General features: G+C 37.6%; 1 protein-coding gene across 1 annotated transcript; it reads left to right on the top strand.

The window, feature by feature from the left end:
- Nucleotides 1–271: 271 nt before the first annotated feature.
- Nucleotides 272–943, top strand: LOC131155079 (zinc finger protein STAR3-like). The gene is made up of 2 exons (XM_058107999.1): nt 272–428; nt 528–943. Exons 1-2 carry the CDS (start codon nt 272–274, stop codon nt 941–943), a joined length of 573 nt encoding a protein of 190 aa, XP_057963982.1.
- Nucleotides 944–25349: the final 24406 nt, after the last annotated feature.

Raw genomic sequence — 25349 nt, 5'->3', positions numbered from 1 at the left:
AGGGGCAGCGGGAATAGAGAGAGAGAAAATTGGGAATCTGTTTGTCTCTTTGTTTCTTTTGGAGAGTGGCTCTCTCGAACCAGCCAACCTGTAACTTCATTTCCATTTTTATTGCATTCAGTAAATCTCCATTCAATCATTCATTCTAATTTCTTATTGAAATTCATCCATTCATTTCATTCATTCCATTTTCCTATTGAAATTGATCCATTCATACAGCTCATACTAGCAGATTCATTACAATTGTTATCAGAGCCAAACTTCTACCACCATGGGAGAGGAAACTTGCATGAACCAGATGTGGGAGTCCATTGCTACCCTGAAGAGATCACAAGAAGAGCAGCAAATCACTCAAGCCGAACAGCAGAAGCTTCTCATCACCGTGACTCAACAGTTGGGAGCTCTCTCCGATGCTGTGAAGCTTCTTGGCAAGCAGAAACTCGACTAGGAAGGGTCAGGAGAGACATCGAGCCGCGACTTCAAATACCAACACCGTGAGAGCTCCAATGGGGAGCAACACATTATAGACAGAGCAGAGGCAGAGACATTAGCGTTCCAAGCGGAGATCATCCTCTGCGAACTTATCAGTAACTCTTCCGATGATCGGAACAAAATTTCGATGAAGGGGGAGGCGGTCAACGAGGAGGCGGTTGATGAGATGGACAGTGACGATCAGTGCGAGATCATGGAGCTCGACGCTAAGGAGTCGCTTGTCGAGCACATCCAATTCTATGAGATCTGCGGAAAGGGATTTCATCGAGATGTCAAGCTGATAAAGCGCATGCGAGCTTACGGAAATCAGCTCACAACCCCAGAAGCGCTCGCCAAGCTACCGAGCTACGCTGAGACCAAAAAAACGAGGTTCTCGCACCCGTTCCAGGGCTGCAATCACATAAAATCTCACTATCTTGTGTTGGGTTTGATTTCCTTGATGAAGTCATAAGCGGGTGTCTCGAAAGCGAGTTCTATGGGGGCTTTAGGAATGTCTTCGTTCAAGGGTCCCCCTATAATGGAGTTTTTGCAAGGGTTGAAACCGCTTCCTGCTAGCAAGGTTTCGGTAGTTGAGGAAGTGGATAAAGGGGGAACAGGGTGTTATGAGGACGAAGAAGATGAGAAATATGAAGAGATTTTTGAGCAGTTCGCTGAGATTTCTGAGAAGTTTGGTCGAAAGGGACTGGAGAGGAGCAATTGGCTTCCGCGATTGCTGAATTTTTGTTGGGAGGACGTGAATGCTAATTTTACGGCTTTGACTGTGAGTCTATTGTTTCATTCCTTTTTAGTGGTGGAATGCACCAAGCAGAATTTTATGCATGCTTTATATCATGGAATTTGCTCCAAAGAAAACAGTGCCATTAAAAAGGAGGTACTGAATTTGGTTTCTAATGGATTGGAAGGCAACTTGTTATCTGTTCTCCAGAACCCTCTATCTTCTAGCCATCTTGAGCATATGGATGTTGATTTGTTCACTTTGTGGGCTGAGGAGATACTGATAGAAGAAAATTTGATATTGGACATCCTCCTCTATGCTTATTACGAGTCATTTTGCAGTGGCAACAGTGAGCAATGGAAAATATTATGCTCAACTTATAAGGGAATCATATTTGGGTCATTTAACTGTGGAAAGCTGGCAGTATCCACTGAAGTAGTACTGTCAAGTTATCATGCCAAAGTTTGACTCTCACTTATCGTTATAGAAACCTTGGACCCGAGTAATTTTCTTCAAATGATTCATGATGAAACACCGTGCACGCAGGGTTCCTTTGTGTCTTCTGTGACTGATATGCAAGAGCTGGATGCTATAAATTCTGTGTTTGATGTGTTTCAAACAAAAGAAGCTAGGCCTTCAATTTTTACATGGGCAGTGTTTCTTTGTTTAATTTCACCACTTTCAGGAAAAAAAGGAAATTAATTTGCTAATGGAGATTGACCATATAGGTTTGGTTTGTCAAGTTTTTGAGGCCGTATCATTGAACAATTTTCTTGAGATCCTTCAGAGCGATGTATTGGAGGATTTTGATGTACCAGTTGCTGGTTACAGAAGTGTTATGAGAACATTTGTTTTTGCATTCATAGCGTCTTATAAGATCAATCATCAGGTAGAAGATAATACCCTCAAGTTGACTCTGGACCTCCTTTGTAGCGTTTATCAAGGAGAGGAGTCATTTTGTGTGCAGTCTTGGGACAAGGACAGCTTCATTGATGGGCCTATTCACCATCTTCTTTGGAACTTAGAGGGTGAATTCCCATTTAGGATTGTGGAATTTATTCGCCTTTTATCTGCTCTCTTTGAAGGAGCTTGGCCGGCAAAATGTGTGTAAAATTTCCTAGATAAATCCGTTGGTATATCATCTTCGTTTGAGATTAGCAGCAATACTTTGATGGATAATACTTCTCAAATTGCCGAAACACATTTGCCTTTGCACGATCCTGGAGTGGAAGGTTTGATTATTCCTAGTGAAACCCATGGCCATGTTTTGAAAGTAATTGACCAAAATGTTGCTCTTGTATGGTGGGAGTATGCTCAATCTGGGGTGCTAGTACTGCTTCTTCGCCTGGCTCAAGAGCTTCATATTGATAGCAATAAGGAAGTCCTTGTTACTCCTAATCTGCTTTGTCAACTAGTTTCCTTCAACACAATTGTATGTGTTAATTTGATAAATGTTGGCAACCCATTGCTTGTTTTGGAAACTCATACAAATGGCCAGATGGAAACAAAACTGTGGGTTGATGTGGTAGGGATTGTATGCACATTCATCAAAAAATTATCACCTAATTTGCATGGCAGTGTTGTAGTGTCCATGGGTGTTAGCATTTTGGCAAAGATATTGAAATGTTCACGATCTCATGTGACAGTAGTGGCTCTGAAGACAAATATATTTGAGGTGAATTTAGCAACAAATACATTTGGTGTTGGCTGTAATGTTACAAGAAGTGCCTCATGGTTGCTTTCTGAAAAACTTGCAACATTTCTTTTAATAGACCGTGAGCAGAATGACAGCTATTGCCCATTAACTACTTCAGTGTGAGAGTTCACCATGCAGCTTGTGGAGACGTGTTGAAAATGATTTTGTCATTGCTCGTCATATTCTCTCTTCAGTATGTTTTAGTTCATCACGAGTCTTGGGAATACAAAGTAAAAGATGCGTGGAAGTGGTATCATAAGTGGAAGGAGAAGTTTTCCTCACCTTGTGGGCAAGGTGCTCAAAAGGGGAGGGTATTGCTACAAGCCGAGACAGAGGAAGGTCGGAGACGCTGACTAGAGGGGAATCCAAGCAGATCGAGGGGCTCGGACAAGGTAACTCGTCACTAGGGAATGCAAATAGAAGGGGTCCGAGCTGGTTGTCAGATAGAAGAGATGCCGAGCTGGTTGAGGGCTTGGACAAGACGACCCATCACAGGGGAGCTCGAATAGAGGGCTTGAGGGGCTCGGACAGAACAGCTGATCGCAGGGGAGCTCGGGCAGATGGTGTTGAGCTGGGGTCGTCAGAAGAGGCTGAACAGAGTGAGCGCGTGGGTAGGTCGGCCATTCGCAGGTCCGCTCTTCGTAGCTCGGGTTGTCATGGACCGAGGCGTGGATCACGTGGCAGCTGGGCTGGGTGCTGGGCCGAACTCCCTTAACGACTCATCGTTGCTTACGTGTTAAGGGGCCAACTGTAGTAGAGCGCAAGGGGTATTCCAGAATAGTTAGTTAGAGTTTGCTAGGTATAAAGTTAAGGGGCAACGGGAATAGAGAGAGTAGAAAATTGAGAATCTGTTTGTCTTTTTGTTTCTTTTGGAGAGTGGCTCTCTCGAACCAGCCATCCTGTAACTTCATTTTCATTTTTATTGCATTCAATAAATCTCCATTCAATCATTCATTCCATTCATTCTAATTTCTTATTGAAATTCATCCATTCATTTCATTCATTCTATTTTCCTATTGAAATTGATCCATTCATACAGCTCATACTAGCAGATTCATTACATAAATCTATTAAAATAATGAAAAAATATTTTTTCAATTGTTTATATAAAATTTAAAAAAAAAAAAAAAAAGGTTGTAGTTTTGTAATTACTCGAAAAATTGAAAACAAAAAATAAAAATATTTTCACATGCAAATAGTGTCAAAATAGGGTTAAAATTGTTCATTGTTATTTATTTATTTTATACAAATATTGTAAAAATAAAAAATTAATTAATTTTTTTGCAAGTTTTTAGAAAATTAAAATTAAAATAAAATATCTTTTACAATTAAATGGGTCTTTAAATTTTCTTCGAGGGGAGGTCAATAGAAAAGGTCAAAAGAAAATTAGGGAGAAGAGAGAAAAAAAGAGGGGAAAGAAAAGAGAAAAAAGAGAAATTATAGTTCTCTCTCTCTCCCCCTCTTTCTCTCTCTCTCTCTTCCTCTCTTTTTATGAGTCAATAAAATGGAATAGATTAGCAATAGTTATTTTCATATTTCACCATAAGCCATGTCTATTCTTCTTATCATATGTGGAATGAAATAATAAGAAACATTAAGGAAGAACTATTCACATTTCTATAATTTGCACGTGGAAAACCAAATGACCCGTAGAGTGTTTAACTTGAAACCATTGTATAGAATGTTATTTTATATTTTTTCTTATTTTAGTTTTATTAAAAAACTAAAAATAAGTAGCAACTCTTTTCTTTTAAAATGGAGTGCCTATTTTTAAAAAATAAAATTAGACTTGAGGTTGGAAATTCATTTTGTATGGGGAAACATAGTCATCCCTTTAAATTTAACAAAAGAACACTAATCACTTCCGAAATTTCAAAATTTTTATTAATATCTTCATAATAATTGAAACTTAGACAATGAATATTCATACACATAATATTCCTGTCATTGCAAAGAGGGAAAGGACTAAAGAGATTACGTGCCGTTGAAAAGATTACTTGGGCTTCGAAGAGTCTAGAATTCAATTAGTTATAGAAAAAAATTAAATAGAAATTTTGAAAAATTAGAAAAAAAAAAAAACATTCTTGTAAATCTTTAGAAAACTAGAAAAAAAAAAATATTTTCTACAATTCAATGACCATAACTTAGAACATAAGAAGGAAATTTATTTTTTATTTTATTTTTTTTTCTATATCAAATATTATTAAAAATAAAATTGGTCTAGTATGATTAAAAATTAAAGAAGTTAAATGTTAACGATATATAAAATAGATCTATTTTCTTCAGTTGCATTCAGAAGAAATGTGGTCGGGGTGTGAAGAATGCTTGCAAGAGCACTCTCACCAGAAGAACGTTGTCTCTTAGGAGTATTCCATCTCCATTGCGATTCACAGATACGTAGACACCGCTGTCGTAGCACAACTTGAAAACAATGCGATAAGGTCCCCAGGGGCTATGCTAAAATCAGCTATCCACTTGAAGTTGCATTCCACCTCAGGTCGAACCCTTAAACTCCCTTCTAACTCTACCCTCATCACTGTCTGTTGAGGAGGGAGTTAAGGCTTTGATCCGATGTGGAATGCCTCACCATCTTCCATAAAGGCTTCTGACGCTTCTCCTTTCAACATTCTCAGCAAACCCACTTCATTACACTTGGAGCATTTTTTAAAACAACAAAAACAAAAACAAAACAGTTCATTCAAGAGCTAGTATTGATATAATTGATCATTAAATTGATTTATATAATTTTTTATATTTCTACTTTTGCACTCGCACAACAACATGAAAGTTAGCATCATACTCGAACTCGACACTACGAAATATTGCTCCGTTCCTTGTAGTGGGGATTTGGTGTGACCTCCAATTATCATAGTCATCTTTACACTCAAATTGATAAGTAAATAACATATTAAGCATGTCATTAAATTAAATTAAGAACACCTAATTAATTGATTAAACATAGTGTTACGTGGGCGAGCACTTACTACAAATATGGACATCACCTGTACAATGTAGGAAAGAGAGGGGTCGTCCCATCCATAGCGCCCGGCCGGCCGGAAGAAGATTGGCGGCAAATTCAAGACAACCCACTTTAACGCACGAGTCCACCTGCTGCATTTTGAATGGAACCACAAGCAATCAGTTGCAAGCAAGCAAGAAGTTGAAATTAATTAATATCGATGCGAATGCGTAGCAAGTTATTTGATGGATATGATGAGGCTTGTTTGGGAAAATTTCTTCAATACATTGATGTAATCTTTCCCCCTATATCTCATATTCATAAAAGTATGCATGGATGTTATATCAAGTATGCATCCATGCATTAATTAGACCATAATTATATAATTTATATTCAGCACCTACAATAATATTATAATATTACATGCGTGTGTATGAATATATATATTATAAATGAATATTTATTGAACTCAATATGGCGGATTATAAATGTATTAATTTTTATATTTTTTATGCTAATTTCATGAACCACTTAATAGATATTTATATATGTGTGCGCGCGTACCTATGCATATGTTTGTAGCTTTAAAATTTAATAAAAAAACTTTTAGCTTCAAAGAAAAAGGTCTCATATTTATACATTTGGCGGTTAAAATCTGATGTGCTCGAGATACTTTTGAAACATATAATTTACTATATCTATCTTTATCTTTCGACAAAATTAGCAATTTCTTATGCATAGTTTTGAAATTTTGATTGAGCAAGAAATGTAGGATAACTTTTATTTTATTCTAATTTTTCGCACATGGAAGATCTCACATATTCTTTTTGGAACAGATTTGAGCGACTAATTTAATTGTTTTGGTGCTTGAAACCCATCTTAGTAAAACTATGATTGCCTTCATTGAATTAGAACCCAAGTAAAAAATCCTTTTTTCTTTTAAAAAGTAAGATATTTGATAACCGAATTGAAAGTTAATTAGACTATGATTTTATTATGAGTTTGGTTCGATTTGATTCACCAATAAACATTGGAAAATGTCAATAATACATTGTTAATGCAAATATTATTGCAAACTTTGTATAGGCTCAATTTGGGCACAACTATGATTGAGATTTGAGGCTAAATATTTAGGTTGAAAATTTATCTAATTTTATTCCGTTTTATTTTGTGGTCGGGTGCTTGGATACTAAACTTTTCATTAACACTTGCCCTTTTTAAACACAAATCGCTTTTGGACACGTTTTATTATATTGTGAGTACCGATTCAACTAAAACCTTCAGTCCAATTTAATTTTTAACACTTCAATTCAACAAATTTAAATTCAACACCTATATTTCATTTGCTAGCCAAGTAGAAAATTAGAATATATGCTCTTGGCCGAGCACATTACTTAACGATATTAAAATAATTATTAATAATTTTAAAATTATTATGTTTAATTTTTCTTTTTGACATTTCACTACCACGTGTCTAACATCTCTTTTGAAACCCTCTTTCTTTCAAGCATTTTGGATGATTATTAATATATGCCTCTTTATTATTAAAACATTATCAAAATGTCGATAAAAGAATTCATCGGTCAAATCATGTGTTTTTTATTTGTTTGTAAAATGAATGCTATGTGAGTCACATTCATAATAAATCATAATATTAAAAGAAGTAAAATTTGTTTAGCACGTGTATCAAATTTAAGTAAGAGGCAATAGAATATGAATAGGTCAAATACTTTCTATAATAGAGGGTGACCATGAGGATATGCGTTTTCAGCCTACCCAATTTAGTTATTGAGTTGGGTTGGTGTTAATCCGAGTATGAAGGGAACACTTCTCCTTAAATTAAAATTTGATTCATGGGTCTCTTTCACACACACTAAAGTCAAAATTCATGTTTCTAAACATAAGTTTAACAATATTTTATTTAAGATTAATTTGATGAAATTAAGATTTTTATTTTAGAGTCTGGGTGAGCGCCGCAGACATCTTTTCGGGGTCCCTGTTGACGTAATTCAAGAAACCAAGTAAGGAGAAAAATATATATTAAACTAAAATTTTTATGAATTTAATAAAAAATGAATTGTGTTATATATACGTGCATATGTTTTGGTATGAGTTTAAAATGCAAACCATTTAAATTATATTTTTCCGAATTTAAGACTGTTTATTAGATACTTATATGCGAAAATGAACTGATGAAAGTGGAAAATATTTTTAGGATAATTATGTAAAAAATGAAAGGTATTTTCAGTATATAGACGTTAAATATTGGTTGGCTTATTTTACAGACAATGTATGAATTTTATTGTTAAATTGTGTGACATGAGTAAATGTAAGTTATGTGCAAATATATGTTAAATGTATGAAATGTGGGTTAAATAAGTGAAACATTAAGAATAAAATATGATATAAATCATGCTACTTGTGTATGTTAATACAACTATCTAAAACAACTGAAAGATGTGGGGTAAAATAGTTGAAAGATATTGGGTAAAACAACTAAAAGATGTTGGTTAAATAGCTGAAAATTATTGGGTAAAACAGTTAAAAGATGTTGGGTAAAACAATTGAAAGATGTTGCGTAAAATAGCTAAAAGATGTTGGGTAAAACAGCTGAAAGATGCTAAGTATGTAATGAAATGAAATGAAATGAAAATAAAAATGAATGGAACGGAAATGAAGTGTGAAATGTGAACAATGTAAAATGGGAAAGAGTCACTTAAAGTGAAATGAAATGAAAAGTTAAAGTTATGTACATGAACATATGTGAATGGTTGAGTAATGACATAAAGAACAATGTATTATGATACTAGAAGTATCTATACTTGTAGAACATGTTACGATTGGGCGAGGCGTACTTTTCGCTCGAGGGCTTACTGAGAAAGACCAGTATGCTAGTAACTTCAGATGTGACAATAGCTATATAACGTACTAGGACAGAGGGAATCTACTTGTATGGGCAAGTAGATTTCCTTATCCTTGGGGCTTTCGCCAGTAAACCTTTGTTTGAACTGTATGAGTACGAGATCAATCTAATACTTGAGGGCTTACTGAGTAAGGTGAGTGCCCTGTTATGCTTTAACGACCTTTCTAAGTATTATAGCAGATGGGTGCTACTTGTAAGGGCAGGTAATCACCCCTATCCTTGGGTAATCTCGTGGGTTAAATTTTTTGCATGTAATTGATTAGGTTCAGAGAATGATTTCAAAAATTATGTTAACGATTTTCAAATGTTAAATATTATGTTATTATATAAACTCATGTTAGTCACACACTGATTTAATATATTGTTTCTTTCCTTACTGAAATGTGTTTCACTCGAATATGAATTTATTTTTTTTCAGGATCTCCTCGAGATCGAGCTTAGAGAGCTCGATATTTTATAACATTTTTGGGAAATAGAAAGAGAAAAAAGTATATTTTTATGTTAATTTTGAGATGTATAAATTTATATTTTATGTTCTATGTTTTAAATTTTCTGAGATATGGATGGCTGAGAATACTAGTATTTGGGGATTATGTTTTAGAGACATGTATATATATGATTACAAGTGAATGATTAATTTATTATGGTGTGTAGATAAATTTAGAAAACTCTGGTATTATATTTTTTGGGAGATGATATTTATGTTTTTCACTGCGTACATGATATTAGAATGTGAATTATCAGGTAAATGAATAGATTAGTAGCATTTCAGGCTCACGTAGAGGGTCGGAGCGTTATAGATGGTATCAGAGAAATGTCTAGCCGGAAGTGTGATTAATTTCACATCGCCTGGATAAAAAAATGTTAGTATTAGGTTAGGAATGATTTATACCAGAGTATAGGATTGGGTTGCGATAAGGATAGAGATGAGTAAATTAAGATACCGTTAGGAATTTTGAGTTGTGTTTCGTAAGTTTGGGGGCAGAAATCCCTTGATAGCAGTCTTCTGTGTTTTTCTAAAGAAGTAGTTAGCTTTAGAAAATCATGATAAATCCATCAACGGTGATGTTTCCGAGCATAAAAATTAAAACTTGGAATTTGAACTCGAAGGTTAGGTTGGTTGATTTAGGGAGAAAAATTTTTGAAGGAAAATAATTTAGGTGATGTGATTAAATGGTTTGTGGTCAAGTTGAGTGTTTGATATTTAAATTGGAGGATATGGAAATATATGATATGATGTTGGTTAGTTGATTTCAGAAGTTATGGTATCGGGGGAAACAAGAAGTACTACTAGAAAGAGGTGGACCAGGACGAGTGTACTCGTTGATCCCGACTGAAGCAAATATTGTTAGGGGGCAGGTATGAGTTAATGATTAAAATAATAATGATTTAATTTGGTTATAGATAATTGAAAAGTTTATATGATGATTTTATTTCATTATGGATAATGTAGGAATTCATTGGATAAATATTGAGATATAGTGAGTTAATGAATGTCTAAAATGAGGAAATGATTAATTAGTTAGCAAAATTTCAAAGACGAAATTTCTTGAAGGAGAGAAGAATGTAATAACTCGAGAAAAAAATAAAAAAATTAATTAATTAAAATTATTAATCAATTAACTAATTGAACATTATTAAATTAATGTATAAAATAAATAAATAAAAGGAATAAAAAAATAAATTAAATTAAAATTATTTATTACTAATCAATTAATTAATTAAGTATTGTTAAATTTGATTTATTAAATAAATAATATGATATACATATGCAATGGTTAAAGTATATATATATATAATATTATTATTATTATCATATGATAAAGTAAGTAAAGGGAAAAAAATAAAAGAAAAGAGAAAAGAAGAAAGTTAAAGCTTCCTGGGAGATTGCAGACAGAACAAAAGTTCTCTTGCATCGTCACTCAGCCTCTCTCACTCTCTTCTTTCTCCGTCCACTCATCCGTCTACGTCTCTCTCTCTCATCAATTTTGTTAGCCTAACGAGCGCCGATCGGAAAGCGGAAGGTACCGTTGGGTTCCTAACTCCGCCACCGACATTTTTACTGAAGCGGATTTGTCGTTGGAGCGGTGTAGACACCATTCTTAAGGTAAGACAATTTTTTCCTAATTTCTCAATTTCTCATTAGATCTTCTGTCAAATCGACGATCAGGTACCACCATGAGGTTCTAGTCATGATCGTCGTCATTTTGGTTGAAATAAAATTTCAATTGAGGTTTTCTAGGCCCCACTTCAAAGCGAGAGTGAGATTTAAAAATTTTGGTAAATTGGTTATATATGAGGGTATAACCATTTATTTAATTTTTATGAGTTTAGAAAATATTAAAATAATATTTTATTTAGGATTAATTTGATGAAATTATGATTTTTATTTTAGGGTCTGTGTGAGTGCCGCAGACATCTTTTCGGGGTCCCTATTGGCGTAGTTCAAAAAACTAGGTAAGAAGAAAAATATATATTAAACCAGAATTTGTATGAATTTAATGAAAAATGATTGTGTTATATATACGTGTATATGTTTTGATATGAGTTTAAAATGCCAACCATTTAAATTGTATTTTTTCGAGTTTAGGACTGTTTATTAGATACTTATATGCGAAAATGAACTAATGAAAGTGGAAAATATTTTCAAAATAATTATTTAAGAAATGAAAAGTATTTTCAATATATAGACGTTAAATGTTGGTTGACTTATTTTACAGACAATATATGAATTTTATTATTAAATTGTGTGACATGAGAAAATGTAAGTTTTGTGCGAATATATGTTAAATGTATGAGATGTGAGCTAAGTAAGTGAAGCATTAAGAATAAAATATGACATGAACCATACTGCTTGTGTATGTTAATGCAACCATGTAAAACAGTTGAAAGATACTGGATAAAACAATTGAAAGATGCTGAGTAAAATAACTGAAAGATGTAAGATAAAATAGTTGAAAAGTGTTGGGTAAAACAACTGAAAGATGCTGGGTAGAGCAGCTGAAAAATGTTGGGTAAAATAATTGAAAAATGTTGGATAAAACAATTGAAAGATGCTAGGTATGTAATGAAATGAAATGAAAATGGAAATGAATGGAATAGAAATGAAGTGTGAAATGTGAATAATGTAAAATGTGAAAGAGTCACTTAAAGTGAAATGAAATGAAATGTTATGTTAAAGTTATGAACATGAACATATGTTAATGGTTGAGTAATGACAAAAAGAATAATGTATTATGATACTAGAAGTATCTATGCTTGTAAAACATATTACGATTGGGCAGGACGTACTCTTCGCCCGAGGGCTTGCTGAGAAAGGCAAGTGCGCTAATAATTTCAAATGTGGCAGTAACTGCACAACGTACTAGGACAGAGGGAACCTACTTGTATGGGCGAGTAGATTTCCCTATCTTTGGGATCTTCATTGGTAAACCTTTTTTTGAACTGTGTGAGTACGAGATCAATCTAATACTTGAGGGCTTACTGAGTAAGGTGAGTACTCTAGTATGCTTCAGTAGCGATCCTAAGGTTGCCTAAGTATCAGAGTAGAGGGGTACTACTTATATGAGCGGTTAATCACCTCTATCCTTAGGTAATCTCATGGGTTAAATCTTTTGCATGTAATTGATTAGGTTCAGAGAATGATTTCAAAAATTACGTTAACGATTTTCAAATGTTAAATACTATGTTGTTATATAAACTCATGTTAGTCACACACTGATTTAATATATTGTTTCTTCCTTTGCTAAGATGTATCTCACCCGAATATGAATTTATCTTTTTCAGGACCTCCTCGAGATCGAGCTTAGAGAGATCGATGTTTTATAACATTTTTGAAAAATAGAAAGAGAAAAGAGTATATTTTTATTTAATTTTGAGATGTATAAATTTATGTTTTATGTTCTATGTTTTAAGTTTTCTGAGATATGGATGGTTGAGAATACTAGTATTTAGTGATTATGTTTTGGAGACATGTATATATATGATTACATGTGGATGATTAATTTATTATGGTGTGTAGATAGATTTAGAAAACTCTGGTATTATATTTTTTGGAAGATTATATTTATATTTTTCGCTGCGTACATTAATTAGAATGTGAATTATCAGGTAAATGAATGGATTAGTAGCACTCCGAGCCCACATAGAGGCTCAGGGCGTTACACGAGATGCCAAGGAGTTAAAGAACTTCTTGTTTGATGTGGAGCAGTACTTTCGCACTATGAGGATGACTTCAGAATAGACAAAGGTGAATACTGCGACCATGTACTTGGTTGGTGATGCCAAACTGTGGTGGTGTACCAAGTACCAAGAGATTGAAACTGGACGTTGTGTTATCAATAGTTGGGCAGACTTGAAGAGAGAGCTGAAGGCCTAATTCTTTCCTGAGAATGTTAAGTATAATGCAAGGAGAAAACTGAGAGATCTCAAGCATACAGGATCAATCAGGGAATATGTGAAACAATTTTCTACTTTGATGTTGGATATTCAGGATGTGTTGGAGAATGACAAGTTGTTCTATTTTCTAGAGGGGATGAAACCGTGGGCAAGAACCGAACTTCATAGGCAAAGAGTTCAAGACTTGTCAACTGCACAAGCTGCTGCAGAACACTTGACTGACTATGCTGGTGAATATATCGCTTCGTCCAAACGGTTTGGTGGAGAGGGAAACAGTGGAAAGTCTTTCAATAAAGGCAAACCCAAGAGTGGGGGAGCTGACTCTAAATTATCAACCTCAAAGGAAGTTTCGTCGTCTCAAGGGTTCAATACACCCAATGGAGAGGGGAAGAGTAAAATTTTGTGGTACTTGTGTGGAGAACCTCATAGAGTGAGTGAGTGTCAACACAAAAGATTACTCAATGCCTTACAAGCTTCCACTTCAGGAAAAGTGGTAGGAAGCGAGGAGGAAGAGATCATGCCCCGAGAGTAGGTTCAGTGCGGCTGGTGAGTGCATTGGAAAGGTAGACAAAAGCACCGAAAGTTACACGAGCAAAAAGGTTAATGTTTGTGGACTTGAGGGTACATAGGAAGAGTACTCGCGTTATGGTGGATACGAGGGTTACTTATAATTTTGTTTCGCAGTTGAAAGCATGAAGACTCAACTTATCCTTAGAGAAGGATATAGGACGCATGAAAGCTGTTAATTCTATAGTGCAACTGACTTTGAGAGTAGCCAAGCAAGTGATTGTAAAGCTTGGACAGTGGAAAGGTCATGCGAATTTCACAGCGGTGCCATTGGATGAATTTCCAGTCATTGTAGGAATGGAGTTCCTAAGGGGAATGAGGGCAGTGTTGATGCTTTCGACTGGTTCCCTATATCTGATGGGAGATCACTAATGCATGGTGCAAGTCGTTGCAACAAAAGGAGATGATAAGAAGTCCCTTTCAGCCATACAACTCAATAAGGGATTGGGTCAGGATGAACAGACACGTCTAGCCACGGTGGTGATAGACAAAGCAGTAGACCAAGAGCTGGTGCCTATGACCATCCAAGCGGTGTTGGATGAGGATAAAGAGGTGTTGCCGGATAATATGCCTCACAATTTGCCTTCACGACGGACTATGGAGCATGAGATCAAGTTGTTATCACGAGTGAAACCACCTGCTAAAGAGTCATGTTGGATTGTACCTCTTGAGATAGTAGAGTTAGTGAAACAACTTGATGAATTGGAAGCGGAATGTGTTCGTGTAAGAACCCGAACCGTAGTATGTGGGTTTAACATGGAAAGAAAGGTAAAAGGGTAATAGTACAGATTTCGTCGACGAGACCATCATTCGTAGACGAGGTTGAAGGCTCCTCGTTGACGAAATTCAAAGGCTCGTCGATGAGGAAAAGCCGAGAGATCTGGAAAGTTGGAAATATCAGGTTCGTCGACGAAATCTCCGTCTCTTCGACGAAATCTCCGTCTCTTCGACGAAATCCCTAAAGACCTTGTTGACGAGGATGTCATCTCATCGACGAAATCGCCTGGGTCAAAGGCTTTTAAAAGATCTTTTGGGGTTGCTTAGTTTTGGAAATTCCTCTCTCCCTCTCTTTAGAACTCGAAACTTTCTCTCTCTCTCTCTCTCCTTGATTTTTCTTCATCGTTCATCGTTTGATTCATAAATCCAATGTTACTGCGAGGATCAGGGAAGAATTCTCTACGTTTCTAGCTGATCAAAATCTCGTTTTGAGCATTTTCGGGTTTCGGGCAAAAATTGAGGTAAGACTCGATTTTCGTTTATGATTTAGTATATGTGTAGTAGTACGAATTGTAAGCATGTATTGTACTATGGTTTGTAGGTTGTGAAGTCTTGGTTCGTAGTTTTGAGAACCGTAGAGTTCGTAATTGAAATTCAGGTTAAGGTAAGGAGATTCTATTTATATCAATTTATTTTCGAAATCAGGATCGGTAAACTTGTATGCTACGATCATATGTATGTTTTGGTAACTTATTTGAGCAAATCTATCGGGTAAAAATGCGAGATTTTTGGGTTACAGTTTTCGAGAAAATTTGGAATTTTAGGCATCATCTCTACTTGGTTTGGAAAACTGTTAGTTTAGTTGAAACTGTATTATTGAAGTGACCGTAATCCATATTTACATAAATTGTATACTTGAATTTGTAAACGATATGGCCGTAAACCAAATAAGTGTGGTATGTATGATTGTATGTATTTGTTCTAGGTATTTGTAAAACAACTATGTGACGGCTTATTACCGTATGCTAAAATGTATAGGAACGTGAATTCCAAAATGATTCCAAGTTTTGTGAAATCGGTTAGGGGCGACTAATTACCATGCGCCGAAACAGTTATGTGGCAACTAATTACCGTACGCTGCGCCATGTACCGGTTAACTACCATGGGCGAGAGTGACCGACTCTATATCCGGGGTGTGAAATATCACCAGTATGTTCTAGCTGGTCACCGATGGGTGTGTTCTACACCGTATGGAACAATGTAATCACTGTGGGCCTCAGTTGTCGCAGCGTAGTTGTGTGCATAGCAATGTAATCGCTGTGAGACTTAGGTGACCTTGTGTAGTTGCGTATAGAGCAATGTAATCACTATGGGTCTCGGTCGTCGCGACGTAGTTGCGTATGTAGCAATGTAATCGCTGTGAGACTTAGGTGATCTTGTGTAGTTGCATACTAGTGTGATGACACTGACCATATGTTTTGAGTATAGTATGTACTGGAATGGTTTTGTGAAAATACTGAAACTGTATGTAACTGTATGAAATTGTATGGAAATGTTTCTAACTGCATCGTATTTTTTATCGTGTTATGAAGTATGTAAAATAGCACTGGTATACCACACACCGATATAACCTGTTTTCTTCCTTATTGAGAGGTGTCTCACCCCGAACGTATGTACAATGTTTTTCAAGTCCTTCAGATAGCTGTAATTAGCATCCTAGCATGTAGAAGTGGGGGTGTCATTAGCTACTGCTAGTACCTGATAGGTACAAGTTTTTGTAATCGGGTTGTCATGATGGACTTTGTAGACGCTCGTTGTATGTATGGTATTCTTAGGGACGTATGTCCTTGTATAGTAGACTCTACTATGGTACCGTTTATGTATAGAAAGACCGTATTCCGCTGCATATTTTGATGAGTATGGATGTTTATGTGTATGTATATGGAGCATCCATTCACCCCACGGGGTCGAACCCTCTTTTTTTGTTGTATCATGTATGTTTTAATTGATACAGAAACAGATTAGGTTACTAAATTTTATACTTGGGACCCACTTGTGGGTTCGGGGCGTGACAACTTGATATTAGAGCTAACTAGGTTGTTAGGTCTTATAAATTTGGTTAGGAGTATTGATGTGTACATACCAGAGTATAGGATGTAGGAAATGGGTAGTGTTGGTCAAGAGTTGTTCTGTTATTGGATCGAGATGTGTCGGTGGTATTATGTGTTTTTCCTAAAATGACGATTCCAGTAAAGGCAGGGCAGACCATTGATGAATTCGTGTCTGTGTGACGAGACAGGCTTAGATCTGTGAGAATAATAGTTGACATGATTAGGTCTATGATTGTGTTAACTGCGTATGATATAGGAATTCTAATTGATTCCTATTCTGTTTTCAGAATGGAGCCCAAGGATAATAACTTGGAGAGTGGCTCCAAGGAGGCGACAAGCGATAAGTGTCATTCTATGTCTCGTGGTTTGTCGAGACAAGTAATCCGAGAGATTGGGCGGAGTGTTAGGAGACGTGAGAGCTCTCCTATTGATGCGGGGTGTACCATCGAGAGGTTCACACGCATGCATCCTCCGACATTTACGGCAGGACCTGATCCGATAGTGGCGCAGGACTGGGTCGAGAAGACCAAGAGGATTTTGAAAGTCCTCCACTGCATTGGAAGCAGAAGGTCCTGTACGCTACCTTCTAGCTGACTAGGGAGGTAGGGCGATGGTGGACGGTGGTGAATCTGCTTGAGAGGCAAAGAGCTGGTCCATCTAGTATGACGTGGGGCTGCTTCAAAAAGGTATTTTTCGAGAGAAACTTTTCGGTCTCCATTCGGGATGCAAAGGCTGATAAGTTTTTCGGCCTGACACAAGGAACTTTGATAGTGCAGAGGTATGCTGCCAGATATATCGAGTTATCTCGATTTGAGCCATACTTGGTTCCGAATGAGCATGAGAAGGCTTGAAGGTTTAAGAGGGGTCTGAGGAAAGACATCCGCCATCTTGTGGGGATGCTGCAGATCCGTGAGTTCTCTGTCCTGGTGGATAAAGCCACCACAGTTGAGACCGACCTTCGGGGAGATGAAGGAGTGCAGGATCAAGGGAAGAGGTCAGTATCTTTTGGTCCTTAGAGTGGTCTTTGGCAAGGTCAATGGAAGAAGAAAAAGAACTACAGCTTTATTTATCGGCGGAACACCGAGCGGCTGAGTTCTCAAGGGGACCCATCCTCCGCACCGTGCGTCAAGTGCCGTAAATGGCACGATGGCGAATGTCAGCAATTCTGGGGTGTCTGCTACAATTGTGGCAAATCGGGCCACATGGCGAATAGCTGTCAGGAACAGAGGAGGATTACGCCTGCACAAAGTCAGAACCGTGGGAGTAATCAGATGCCTCGGGGGAATCACCAAGTAACCACGGCTCCGGCGAGAGTATATTCACTTACTCCAACAAATGCGGAACACGCAGGGAATGTGGTGACAGGTACCATGTTATTGCTTTCGAATAGAGCTATTGTTTTATTTGATTCGGGGACAACTCATTCATTCATATCTGCTAGTTTTGTGAAGTTGTATGAGGCGGAAACCTGTGTGATGAATGAGATGTTGTCTATGACTACACCGACTAGGAGTGTAACGATTTGTAGTAAGACGTTAGGAAACTACCCAGTTGTGATTTAAAAGAGACTGCTACAGGCAAATCTTGTAATATACGACATGTCGGGTTTCGACGTCATACTGGGAATGGACTGGTTGTTCTCCAACTATGCGGTGATTGATTGTCGTAAAAAGGTAGTAGTGTTCAGACCTCCTGGGAAGCAGGAGTATGAGTTCGTGGGATCGTGTGTGCGTTCGACGCCACAGATTTTATCAGCATTGCAAACGAGGAGGTTACTCTTGGATAGTTGTCAGGGATACCTAACTTGCGTGAAGGAACCGTCGCGGGATGCGTTGAGACTCGAGGATATTCGGGTGATCAACGAGTTTCCAGATGTGTTTCTAGATGATCTACCCGGTTTACATCCAGATCGTGAGGTGGAGTTTGCGATAGAGTTGCTGCCTCGCAAGGCACCAATCTCTAAAGCTCCGTACCGGTTTGCTCTAGTAGAACTTCGAGAGTCGAAGGAGCAGATGCAAGAATTACTGGACCAGGGTTTTATTCGACCGAGTATTTCGCCGTGGGGAGCTTTAGTATTATTTGTGAAGAAGAAGGATGGGTCGATGCGTATGTGCATTGACTATCGTGAGATCAACAAAGTGACGGTGAAGAACCGTTACCCTTTGCCTCGAATAGATGATCTTTTTGACCAGCTACAGGGAACGCAAGTCTTTTCGAAGATCGACCAACGGTCAGGATATCATCAGGTGAGGGTTAGATCTAAGGATGTAGCAAAGACTGCTTTTCGAACCAGATATGATCCTTATGAATTCTTAGTTATGCCAATTGGGTTAACCAATGCACCAGCAGTATTTATGGATCTGATGAACCGGGTTTTCCGTGAATACCTGGACCAGTTCGTGGTGGTGTTCATCGATGACATTCCGGTAAACTCGAGAAGTCCGGAAGAGTATGAAAATCATTTGAGGTTGGTGCTACAGATTCTGCGAAAGAAGAAGTTGTATGCTAAGCTGAAGAAGTGCGAGTTCTGTTTGAATCAGGTTGCGTTCTTATGTCATGTGGTGTCTAGGGGCAGTATCTCTGTTGATCCTAGCAAGATTGATGTTGTGGTCGACTGGGCTAGACCGAAGACTGTGTAGGAGGTTCGAAGTTTTTTGGGACTGGCGAGTTACTATCATCGGTTCGTGGAGGGATTCTCTAAATTGTCTAGACCTCTAACACGATTGACTAAGAAGGGAGTGAAATTTGACTGGACTAGTGATTGCGAACAATGCTTTCTCGAGTTGAAGCACCGGCTGGTTACTACTCAAGTATTGACCATTCCTTTGGGGAATGAGGGTTTTGTGATTTATAACAATGTGTCTCTGAAAGGTTTGGGATGTGTGCTTATGCAACAGGGTAAGGTGGTAGCTTATGCTTCTCGGCAACTTAAGGAGTATGAGAAGAATTACCCTACGCATGATCTAGAATTGGCTGCTACAGTTTATGCCCTAAAGATCTGGCGACACTACCTGTACGATGTTCAGTGTGAGATTTTCACTCACCACAAAAGCCTCAGGTACTTTTTCATGCAGAAGGAGCTGAATATGAGGCAAATGCGGTGGTTAGAATTGATTAAGAACTACGATTGCACGATCAGTTATCACCCGGGAAAGGTTAATGTGGTAGCAGATACGTTGAGTCGAAAGTCAGAACATGCAGCAGTGTCTGCAGTTGTAGCTCAGCATTATGTCAGGCGGGATCTGGAAAGCCTTGGCGTGGAAATGGTGTCCAGTGATCATTAGACTTTCATTGCTAGCTTGGTGATTCAGCCGACCTTGTATGAGCGTATTAAAGCCGCGCAGGCTAATGATGCAGAGTTAGCTGAGATTGTGGTGAAAGTGTAGCAGGGTTTGGCTGCGGATTTTAATATCTCTGACAGAGGTGTGTTAAGATTTGGGACCAGGCTATGTATTCTAAATGACGATGAGATCAGAAGGACGATTCTGGAGGAAGCACATCGTTCTTTGTATACGGTACATCCGGATAGTACGAAGATGTATCGGGATTTGCGTGAGTCCTTTTGGTGGAAGTGGTATGAAGAGGGATATTGTCCGATTTGTAGAGCAGTGTCTGACGTGTCAGCAGATGAAAGCTGAACGTTAGAGGCCGACAGGGTCGTTGCAGCCTTTACCTATTCCGGTATGGAAATGAGAGTATATTTTCATGGACTTTGTTACAGTATTATGCCTGTGAAGTGCTGTTAGCACTTCACAGGCATAATACTATCTGGGTGATCGTGAACAAGTTGTTCGAAATTTGCTTACTTTGTACCTATGAAGATTGGCTATCCTTTAAGGAAGTTAGCAGACATGTACATGCAGAAGATAATTAGATTACACGGAGTGCCTGCTTCCATTGTTTCAGATCGGGATCTGAGGTTTACTTCTCGATTTTGGAAGCGCTTGTAGGAAGCACTGGGGATGAAGCTTACTTTCAGTACAACATTCCACCCCCAAACTAATGGACAGTCAAAAAGGACGATACATATCTTGGAGGATATGTTACGGGCTTGTGTATTATACTTCGGTGGTAGTTGAATTCAATTTCTGCCACTAGTGGAATTTGCCTATAACAATAGCTTCCATGCTAGTATAGGGATGACATCGTTCGAGGCTTTGTATGGTCGAAAGTGTCGATCTCCTTTGTATTGGGACGAGGTCCGGAACGTCAGGTTTTAAAACCTGAACTCGTGCGGTAGGCATTTGAGAAGTTAGGTTTGTTCCGAGAGAGGATTAGAATGGCTTAGAGTCGGCAAAAAAGCTACGCAGATGTTCGTCGCCGTGAGTTGAAGTTCAAGGTAGGGAGCAAAGTATTCCTTAGAATCACTCCAATGAAGGGAGTAATGAGATTTGGAAAGAAGGGCAAGTTGAGCCCGAGGTACATCGGACCATTCGAGGTTATTGAGCGAGTGGGTCTGGTAGCCTATAGAGTTGCACCACCCCTAGCACTCTCGATGGTTCATGATGTGTTTCACGTATCCATGCTAAAAAGGTACGTGTTGGATCCATCTCATGTTATTAGTTATGATGAGTTGGAAATCGAGAATACTTTAGCATATGAAAAAAATACCTGTTCAGGTTCTGGACCATAAAGTTCATAAGTTTCGTACCAAAGAAATACCATTGGTGAAGGTATTGTGGCGAAATCACGAGATCAAGGAAGCTTCTTGGGAACTAAAGACGGAAATACGCCGGAAGTATCAGCAGTTGTTTTGAGTAGTATTTGGATAGCAGGGTGGTATGAGTATGTATATATGTATGTAATACTCTATTATCATAGTAGTATTGTGTGATTAGTCTCTAGGAGAGTCTTATAGTATTGTGAGCTTTCGAAACCATGTATGCATGTAACCACGGTATTCCTCCGCCATAAGTAAGGAAATGTATGTATGTATTGTAACGGGGCTGCCTATAAATGACTGACGTATTCTCTAGAGTATGTATGTATGTATTGTAACGGGATTGCATATAAATGGTCGTCATTTTGCCTAAGTGTGTATGTATGTAATAGTATGAATGTGTTCGTAAAGAGAGATTGCAAATTTCGAAGACGAAATTTTAGTAAGGGAGGTTGTAGGAACCCAAACTGTAGTATGTGGGTTTAACATGGAAAGAAAGGTAAAAGGGTAATTGTACAGACTTCGTCGACGAGGCCATCATTCGCTGACGAAGGTTGAAGGCTCCTCGTCGACGAAATTCAGAGGCTCGTCAACAAGGAAAAGCTGAGAGATCTGGAAAGCATGAAATATCAGGTTCGTCGACGAGGACGCCATCTCGTCGACGAAATCACCCGAGTCAAAGGCCTTTAAAAGATCTTTTGGGGTTGCTTAGTTGCTAAGTTTTGGAAATTCCTCTCCCCCCCCCCTCTCTCTCTCTCTCTCTCTCTCTCTCTCTCTCCTCAATTTCTTCGCCGTTCGTCTCCTGATTCGTAAATCCAATGTTACTGCGAGTATCAGGGAAGGATTCTCTACGTTTCTAGCGGATCAAAATCTCGTTTTGAGCGTTTTCGGGTTTCAAGCTAAAATCGAGGTAAGACTCGATTTTCATTTCTAATTCAGTATATGTGTAGTAGTACGAATTGTAAGCATATATTGTACTGTGGTTTGTAGGTTCTGGAGTCTCGATTCATAGTTTTGGGAACCATAGAGTTCATAATTGAAATTCGGGTTAAGGTAAGAGATTCTGTTTATATCAGTTTATTTTCAAAATTAGGATCGGTAAACTTATATGCTACGATCGTATGTATGTTTTGGTAACTTATTTGGAGAAATCTATCGGACGAAAATGTGGGATTTTTGGGTTACAGTTTCTGAAAAAATTGGGGATTTCGAGTATCATCTTTACTTGGTTTGAAAAACTGTTAGTTACATTGAAATTGTATTATTGAGGTGACCGTAATCCATATTTACATAAACTGTATACTTGAATTTGTAAACAATATGATTTGCCGTAAACCAAATAAGTGTGGTATGTTTGGTTATATGTATTTGTTCCAAATATTTGTAAAACAGTTATGTGATAGCTTATTACTGTACATTGAAATGTATAGGAACGTGAGTTCCAAAATAATTCCAGGTTTTATGAAATTGGCTAGGGGCGGCTAATAACCGTGAACCGAAACAACTATGTTACGGCTAATTACCATACGCTGCGCCATGTACCAGTTAACTACCATAGGCGAGAGTGGCCGACTCTATATCCGGGGTGTGAAATATCACCAGTATGTTCCGGCTGGTCACCGATGGGTGTGTTCTACACCGTATGGAGCAATGTAATCACTGTGGGTCTCGGTCGTCGCAGCGTAGTTGCATGCGTAGCAATGTAATCGTTGTGAGACTTAGGTGACCTTGTGTAGTTGCGTATGGCGCAATGTAATCACTGTGGGCCTCGGTCGTTGCGGCATAGTTGCGTATGTAGCAATATATTCGCTGTGAGACTTAGGTGACCTTGTGTAGTTGCGTACTAGTGTAACGACACTGACTGTATGTTTTGGGTATAATATGTATTAGAATGGTTTTGTGAAAATATTGGAACTGTATGTAACTGTATGAAATTGTATGAAAATGTTTCTAACTGTATCGTATTTTTTATCATGTTATGAAGTATGTAAAATAACACTGGTATGCCACACAGTGATATAACTTGTTATCTTCCTTACTGAGAGGTGTCTCACCCCGAACATATGTACAAAGTTTCAGGTCCTTTTGGTAGCTGTAATTAGCATCCTAGCGTGTGGAAACAGGGGTGTCATTAGCTACTGCTAGTACCTGATAGGTACAAGTTTTTGTAATCAGGTTGTCGTGATGGACTTTGTAGACGCCCGTTGTATGTATGGTATTCATAGGGATGTATGTCCTTGTATGGTATAGACTCTAGTATGGTACAGTTTATGTATAAAAAGACCGTATTCCGCTACATATTTTGATGAGTATGAATGTTTATGTGTATGTATATGGAGCATCTGTTCACCCCACGGGGTCAGACCCTTTTTTTGTGTTGTATCATGTATGTTTTAATTGATACAGAGACAGGTTAGATTACTAATTTTCACACCTGGGACCCACCTGTAGGTTCGGGGCGTAACAGTTCACCCTTCCAAAACATCGTTGGGAGCATTGGTGTTGTTTCAGAGGAAAACATGAAGAGCATCAACGGAAGATGTTCGACAGGCTGAGAGGAAACAGTCTGTATGTGAAGAAAATAAAGTTCTCTTTCCCTCAGCAGAGCAACAAATTCTTTAGTCATGTAGTTGAACAAGGTCGTATTCAGAGGGGTATGGAGAAGATAAGGATGATTCAAGAACGAAAGATCCCCACGACAGTGAAGGAGTTGCTTTCCTTTCTTGGGCTTACTAGATATTGCCGGAAGTTCGTTAAGGGGTATTCGCGGAGAATGACTCCAATGATATTGCAGGACACTATTGTTTAAAAAGAAGTAGTATTTTTGTCCATTGATGTACTCGTCTACCCATCATTAATATTCATTCTAGCTTATAACATCAGTCTAACCCATGCCCTAACTATATTAATTGTAAACATATAAATACTACAACATGTAGTATATCTTAACCAGGGAATACAATATCTAAAGAACATGGTGCCATGAAATTCTGTTATTTAAGAAAAAGGTTGGCTTGAGAGAGAGAGAGAGAGAGAGAGAGAGAGAGAGAGAGATGTGGAAAACACATAAGACCGCATGGAATGGCTGATTAAGATTAGAGCAGGGAATATTAAGACTCGTTAGAGATCGTTAGTAAGAAATTAGTCAAGTATATATATATATAAAAAATTCAAAATTGATTTATATACCAAACAAAACATGTGCATCTGAGAATCCAAACCATCAACGATCCTGTTCTTAACCAACCACCCTCCCAGTGATCCTTCTTCAATATATTAGAGTTTTATTATTTCTCTTGTTAACAATCTTTCAACATATCTATCACTTGCAAGCTCATTAGATTGTGACACACATTTTGGATTGTGATCGATCCATAGACAGATGTGCAAATTGGGAAATGTTTTTTTTTTATTTTTTATTGTCTTCTTTTCTTTTTGGCTGTTTAGATGCCTTGATTTGAGGTAAAGCCAGTAGGTGTTACAAAGTTCATATATCAGTTGAAAAAAAAAATCTAGATTTTATTGACTCGAGATCATGTAGTTTCCCACATGTAATTTAGAAAAATTAATTTTTTTGCATGTTCATTCATGGTATTTTTTTAGATAAAGCCCAGCATGTGCTTAGATTCATTGATTTGAACTTAAAATTTAAATTTTAGATTTTCAATTTTAAAAATTGTGTAAAAAATTATTTCAAATTTTTTAGTTCTTTAAGCTCAAAATTCTATTGTAACTTTGAACAAATTCAAATTCTACTACATACCACAGCATACATCAAACTCCCTACTGCACTGGCATAAGGAACACTAGCCATATCTAACTTATCCTCATTAGCAGAAGGACACAGTTTAGCAGACAACTGAAAATGAGCAGCTAGAGGTGTACTTACCTATTTAGCCTTATCCATATTAAACCTTTCTAATACCATTTCAATATACTTACCCTGTGACAACCACAACTTCTTCTCCTGTCTGTGTTAGCTTTGGTGTATTCCCAAGAGGGGGGGTGAATTGGGTATTTTAAATTTATTCCTAGGTTTAGCTAATCTTATAGCAGTATTTCCAACCTAAGATCTTTCCATATGCACATAAACCCAAACACGGAAATAATA

Source organism: Malania oleifera, chromosome 5 (assembly GCF_029873635.1).
Source record: "Malania oleifera isolate guangnan ecotype guangnan chromosome 5, ASM2987363v1, whole genome shotgun sequence".
Taxonomy (NCBI): Eukaryota; Viridiplantae; Streptophyta; class Magnoliopsida; order Santalales; family Ximeniaceae; genus Malania; species Malania oleifera.
The sequence above is the reverse complement of the archived record's forward strand: the minus strand, read 5'-3'. Positions and strand labels throughout refer to the sequence as shown.

Excerpts from the sequence above, each read along its gene's own strand:
- LOC131155079 (XM_058107999.1), top strand. The coding sequence starts at position 272 with ATGGGAGAGGAAACTTGCATGAACCAGATGTGGGAGTCCATTGCTACC. Across the intron at positions 429-527 it reads CGATGCTGTGAAGCTTCTTG|ACAGAGCAGAGGCAGAGACA; the intron begins GCAAGCAGAAAC and ends AACACATTATAG.